At 36.2% G+C, this 7,197-nt stretch overlaps 1 protein-coding gene across 1 annotated transcript in view; it reads right to left on the reverse strand.

Moving 5' to 3' along the window:
• Positions 1-1,430: 1,430 nt before the first annotated feature.
• LOC137616027 (protein FAM200C-like) overlaps positions 1,431-7,197 on the reverse strand; it is a 26,046-nt gene continuing 20,279 nt past the window's right edge. The window contains exon 2 of the mRNA XM_068345706.1: positions 1,431-2,158. Coding sequence (XP_068201807.1) covers positions 1,431-2,158 — 728 coding nt within the window. The remainder of the gene's footprint in view (positions 2,159-7,197) is intronic.

Consider the following 7,197-nt stretch of genomic DNA (forward strand, 5'->3'; position numbering starts at 1 on the left):
ATTCAATACCTTCTAAAATAAAACAAAAATTCAAAGACTGTTTAATATTCAAAAAGAATAGATAAAGGCCAAGTCCAAAATAAATATTTATTACAAATAGATTAAAAAAAAGTATAAAAAGAATGACCACAAAAATATTCAACTAAAATCTAAATATAAAAATGAACAAACTATTCTAAGTACTTATTCTACAATAATTGAGCACCCTTTGGTCAGATCCAGGACGGTTGGGGAAGGGGGGGGGGTGGAGGAACAACAAAGTAACTTTTCCTAAAATGAGAAAAAAAAGTAAATGTTTTTTTGGGCAAAAAAAAAAATCAATACTCTTTTCAACATTTATTTGCAGTAGGTAAATAACAGTTAATGTCTGAAATTTTTACAGGATATTATCATCATCTTACAGCTAAAGTGTAAAAGAATCTCAAAATGGCTGCCAACCACACCACCTTGTAAGGCCAAATCTGTTATCTGAAAGGGAGAAAGATATGTCAATATCAGCGAGTTATTTACTTATATAATTGTTAGAGGGTTTGCATAGAAATATTATGGCAGCTAGTATGAAGTTTATAGATTATTTAACAACTAAAAAAAAAATAATAATGATCATATTTAAGTTATCATAAAAGGTCCAAACTTACAAAAACAGGAAAAATATTAAACTATTTTATAAATATATACGGGGTAGAAGACATTCCCAAACTCTTTAAAACAATCCCTTTTTTATAAGTACCTAAAAACTACTACACATTCGATAATTATATAAAAACTTTGATATTTCACAACTTACCTTAACCAGGATTTCAGAATTAGCCTACAGAAATTTTCTATGAACATGACCACTATACAGCAATTTGTACCTTAAGATATACTTCTATGCAATCAAGTGTTTTACCCCCAAAATACCTGACACATTAAGACCTACCTAAAGACCATCAAGTCCAAAGATCTGTAAAGTCATTTGACTTAAAATTGCAAAATTTATTTCATTTCAAGTTAAACCAACAAAAAAGTACCACTTAATCTACTGTATCACCATTCCTGTATTATCCCCCTTTGCATTTTTTTTTAGAGCTATTGATACTAATGTAATATGTTGAAACTATTTCAACCCTAGGAAATATTATCATTAAGTTCTAAAGGTGCTTTTCCCTTTCAGTACAAGCAGGAGACTTTAAACCAGTGGTTCCCAACCTTTTTCAGCTTGTTACCCAATTTAGCATGCCACATTAAGCATGTTACCCCTTTCACAAAATGTTGTCAACATATATATATATATATATATATATATATATATATATATATATATATATATATATATATATATATATATATATATATATGGCTAAACTAAAACACTAGAGATAATTTCTTTTATTTATTGTATTAGTACATTTTGCCTCTCTAATGACTTACCAAAGATGTCAAGAGCATCAGTGAGATGGTTGGAGTTGCATATTTGAAGCTAGTTGAGGAATTCTTGGTTTCGTGGTTGAAAGTGCCAGCCTGGCATCGTTTGCAACATTCAAGCAAGTCCTCTTTTTTGTTTTCATCCCCAGCACAGTTGAGAACCCCTTCTCGCACAGATACGTTGTTGAGAATGATACCAACAACTTCAAGGCTCTCTTGGACAGAGTTGGCGAGTCGGCTAGTCGTGAAATCCAAAAGGAATCTGCATTTTGGTTTTGGAATTCGATTTTCAAGGCTTCATTGGCTCGCATTGTGATCCACTCCTCCTTTCCAGGGAAATCATCATCATGAATGGCCTCATCAGGTACAGAGAAGGGATGAATGATCCACTGAAGACTGGCTGTTTCTTGGTCACTCTCTGGAAAGTAGTGATGCATGCTTGTTTCAAGCCCCTTCAAATAGTCGCTCATCTCTTTGTTGATGGTCTGTAGAAGAGATCCAGTATCATGACTATTCTCCTCAATAAACTGGTCTAGGGTGGGGAACTGGGCGATCACTCCTTTCTCCAAGCGCCGAATCCAGAGTCTCAGTTTCGCCAGAAATGCAGCCACAGTGTGACGGGCATCAATGACAGTCGTGTTTCGGCCCTGGAGTTGCAGATTACCACTGTTCAGCTCCGCAAATATGTCAGCCCAGTAACAAAGTCGAGCAAGCCACTCCTTATCAGTGAACTTGGTAGCAAAAGGAGATCCTTTTTGTTCCAGAAATTCCAGAAGCGTACTTGTGAAAATACTTTTCGGTTACCACACACTTAGCTATATATTTTTTCTTTTCTAATACTGTATATTCGTTTTTGATATTTATTGTTATTTGGTTTAGCTTTGTTACTTACTTATAATAGGTTTACTTTACAACTTAAAATACTAAGACTAAGTTAACATAAATCCTAATACCAATACTTACTTGATTTTTAGAATTCTTAACATTTTTCTGTCACCCCTCCATTACCCCCGAAAAATTGCTAAATTACCCCCAGGTTGGGAACCAATGCTTTAAACCAATGGTGTTATGGTCATAGTTAGCCATGCTTATAAAATTTTGTAGTGTATTGAAGCACACCATGTATGAAGCATGTTGCCACTGTCTCACCACGATGAGGTCATGACCTTCGAGACAGGGGGGACGTCCACTGTACAAGATCAGTACCATGCACCCACCTCCATGTGTTGCGAGCACATATTGGGAGCACATGTCACCAACACTTGAGCGTCTCTGGAACCCCAAACCAGAGCGGATCAAAGTAGTAACAATCAAGAGGTTTGTGATCACCCCAAGATTGAGACTACCCCGACATCCTGAAACCTTATTTTGAGGGGGGTTCTAAGTCCCTCGCCATAAGGTAACGGAACCGTTTACTAGCCGGTTTCCGACTTTTGCCAGAAACCGGATTTTCCAAAACACACCTTTAACACTGTAACCAACCCGTGACAGAGTCACAGAAGTAAGCCAGGAATCAGCGTGAATCGCGCATGAGTGCTATGATGTGCCTTTACACCTTACTGAGCCCAGACAGGCTCAGCCAGGAATCAGCACATTATGTCACAGAGGTCAGCTAGGAATCGGCATACTTTTGCAAGTCTTTCCTTTAAGCCTAACTGACCCGGACACAAGAGATTTTAAAAGCTGGAAATAAAGTAAGAGGCGACTTAGACTCGTAGAGTACTTTCCATTGTTAGTAATTTTTTGTTAATTAGGTCACAGAGGCCAGCTAGGAATCGGCGTAGTTTTCCGCCTATCTTTATCCCTAACTGACCCGGACCTTGGAGATAAAAAGCTGGAAATAAAGTAAGAGGCGACTTAGACTCGTAGAGTACTTTCCATTGTTAGTAATTTTTTGTTAATTAGGTCACAGAGGCCAGCTAGGAATCGGCGTAGTTTTCCGCCTATCTTTATCCCTAACTGACCCGGACCTTGGAGATAAAAAATGGGAAGTAAAGTAATAAGTGATATAGACTCTTAGAGAATGTTAGTAAAGGATTTGGCTAAAGTCTCCTGCAATTGACCATTAGCATACCTTCATAAATTAGCAATGATACCTAACTCAGTATATCTAATTCGTTCCTTTGGCTCTTGCTTCCTTTCTATATAGAGGACTACTTTTTGACTATCACTATCAATACTTTCTTTACATATATCGCCGTCTACTTTGGGTTCTTATGCCTATTTTCTTCCTCAGAGGACTAGGCTACTCTGTCAATATATCTAACTTTTCTTCCATGAAGGGCTACTCTGGCCAGTACAGTCACTGGTTTTCTTTTCATTAATTAAAGACTGAAATCAAGATACCTTGTAAAGTTGAAAAAACTTTGGCAATATTAAGGAGTGCTGAATAAAGTTCTATTAGGAATCAATGAAAGTTTGCCTGCCTACATCACAAACTGTCTAAGAACATAGAATGTCCATAAACTACTAGTTTTATGTTCTGATAATCCAGCGATAACATTTGAGAAATTAAAAAAAAAATAATGTTAAATTTAACAAAAAAACTTTTACGGTACCTAGCAACAGCCTTTACAGCCGAGATAGCAGAGGGAGAAGGCAGGCATGGATCTTGGGGTTTACTGGTGGAAGAGTGGTGGTGTTGGCCTACACGCTGGACACCCCATGTCTTGTGAGGTGTTGGTGTAGGTGTCTGTTGCACGCACTACTTTGTAACTCCATTTCATCAAACTCATCACTGTCCACATCACATTTAGAGGGTTGCTCATAATCTTTGTCAGTTTCAGACCTATTTAAAATCTCTTTCAACATTATCATCTTCATTTTCAATTTCACTTGGCAACAAAGAACAGTTTGGGGAAAAATATTACCCACATAAGTTCGTATGTTAGTATTTTAATACGGTTTTGGGGTAAATATTATCCACACAAATTTGTATCGTATCAAGGTTATTGGGTAAATATTACCCATACAAGTTTGTATGTTATGTGATAAAATTTAACCAAAGCAAAACATACACAGACCCAAGATGGCACGAATATGGATACACTACATCCAGCATGAGAACTAATAAGCCAACTGAAGCTACACATAGACCCACTGGGATGCCACCACCCATACGTCTGTGCGTTCATGAAACAAATGGGTGCAAGGTAAAAATTACCCACAACAGTCTTCTAGGGTTATATCTACCCTACCCCAACAAGTAATTATGCAATAGGCTTGACTTTCTATCTTTATGGTAGTCATGGCAAGTAGTAAATTATTATTACCATAATATACTGTAGTATTTTTTTGACATACCTTTTATTCGAAGAGCTGCTATGTCTTTTCAGTAATCAGGTTTCTCTCTGAAATCAGAACAAAAATAAATTGTTGTGCCATAAAAACCCTTTTCAAAAAGTGCTTAAATGGATACGAAATTTATCACTAAAACTTGAATAACGTATTTCCTAAAATTAAGGTTTCCTTACAGTACAACAAGAAGTATTTCATATTAGAATTAATTATACAAATCAATTAAACAACCTTATAATTAATAGAAATAACAATTCAATAACCCTGGATAAGTATTGTTATTTCACCACCTTGGATCGGTTTCGATGGGTCGATTTTGACCCGCTCCAAAAAAATTCATTAAAAATTAATTTTGAAGCCAATTCAATACCTTCTAAAATAAAACAAAAATTCAAAGACTGTTTAATATTCAAAAAGAATAGATAAAGGCCAAGTCCAAAATAAATATTTATTACAAATAGATTAAAAAAAAAGTATAAAAAAAATGACCACAAAAATATTCAACTAAAATCTAAATATAAAAATAAACAAACTATTCTAAGTACTTATTCTACAATAATTGAGCACCCTTTGGTCAGATCCAGGACGGTTGGGGGGGGGGGGGTGGAGGAACAACAAAGTAACTTTTCCTAAAATGAGAAAAAAAAGTAAATGTTTTTTTTTGGCCAAAAAAAAAATCAATACTCTTTTCAACATTTATTTGCAGTAGGTAAATAACAGTTAATGGCTGAAATTTTTACAGGATATTATCATCATCTTACAGCAAAAGTGTAAAAGAATCTCAAAATGGCTGCCAACCACACCACCTTGTAAGGCCAAATTTGTTATCTGAAAGGGAGAAAGATATGTCAATATCAGCGAGTTATTTACTTATATAATTGTTAGAGGATTTGCATAGAAATATTATGGCAGCTAGTATGAAGTTTATAGATTATTTAACAATTAAAGAAAAAATAATGATCATATTTAAGTTATCATAAAGGTCCAAACTTACAAAAACAGGAAAAATAATAAACTATTTTATAAATATATACGGGGTAGAAGACATTCCCAAACTCTTTAAAACAATCCCTTTTTTATAAGTACCTAAAAACTACTACACATTCGATAATTATATAAAAACTTTGATATTTCACAACTTACCTTAACCAGGATTTCAGAATTAGCCTACAGAAATTTTCTATGAACATGACCATTATACAGCAATTTGTACCTTAAGATATACTTCTATGCAATCAAGTTTTTTACCCCCAAAATACCTGACTCATTAAGACCTACCTAAAGACCATCAAGTCCAAAGTTCTGTAAAGTCATTTGACTTAAAATTGCAAAATTTATTTCATTTCAAGTTAAACCAACAAAAAGTACCACTTAATCTACTGTATCACCATTCCTGTATTATCCCCCTTTGCATTTTTTCTAGAGCTATTGATACTAATGTAATATGTTGAAACTATTTCAACCCTAGGAAATATTATCATTAAGTTCTAAAGGTGCTTTTCCCTTTCAGTACAAGCAGGAGACTTTAAACCAATGGTGTTATGGTCATAGTTAGCCATGCTTATAAAATTTTGTAGTGTATTGAAGCACACCATGTATGAAGCATGTTGCCACTGTCTCACCACGATGAGGTCATGACCTTCGAGACAGGGGGGGACGTCCACTGTACAAGATCAGTACCATGCACCCACCTCCATGTGTTGCGAGCACATATTGGGAGCACATGTCACCAACACTTGAGCGTCTCTGGAACCCCAAACCAGAGCGGATCAAAGTAGTAACAATCAAGAGGTTTGTGATCACCCCAAGATTGAGACTACCCCGACATCCTGAAACCTTATTTTGAGGGGGGTTCTAAGTCCCTCGCCATAAGGTAACGGAACCGTTTACTAGCCGGTTTCCGACTTTTGCCAGAAACCGGATTTTCCAAAACACGCCTTTAACACTGTAACCAACCCGTGACAGAGTCACAGAAGTAAGCCAGGAATCAGCGTGAATCGCGCATGAGCGCTATGATGTGCCTTTACACCTCACTGAGCCCAGACAGGCTCAGCCAGGAATCAGCACATTACGTCACAGAGGTCAGCTAGGAATCGGCATACTTTTGCAAGTCTTTCCTTTAAGCCTAACTGACCCGGACACAAGAGATTTAAAAAGCTGGAAATAAAGTAAGAGGCGACTTAGACTCGTAGAGTACTTTCCATTGTTAGTAATTTTTTGTTAATTAGGTCACAGAGGCCAGCTAGGAATCGGCGTAGTTTTCCGCCTATCTTTATCCCTAACTGACCCGGACCTTGGAGATAAAAAGCTGGAAATAAAGTAAGAGGCGACTTAGACTCGTAGAGTACTTTCCATTGTTAGTCATTTTTTGTTAATTAGGTCACAGAGGCCAGCTTGGAATCGGCGTAGTTTTCCGCCTATCTTTATCCCTAACTGACCCGGACCTTGGAGATAAAAAGTGGGAAGTAAAGTAATAAGTGATATAGACTCTTA

This window comes from Palaemon carinicauda, chromosome 22 (genome assembly GCF_036898095.1).
Source record: "Palaemon carinicauda isolate YSFRI2023 chromosome 22, ASM3689809v2, whole genome shotgun sequence".
Classification (NCBI taxonomy): Eukaryota; Metazoa; Arthropoda; class Malacostraca; order Decapoda; family Palaemonidae; genus Palaemon; species Palaemon carinicauda.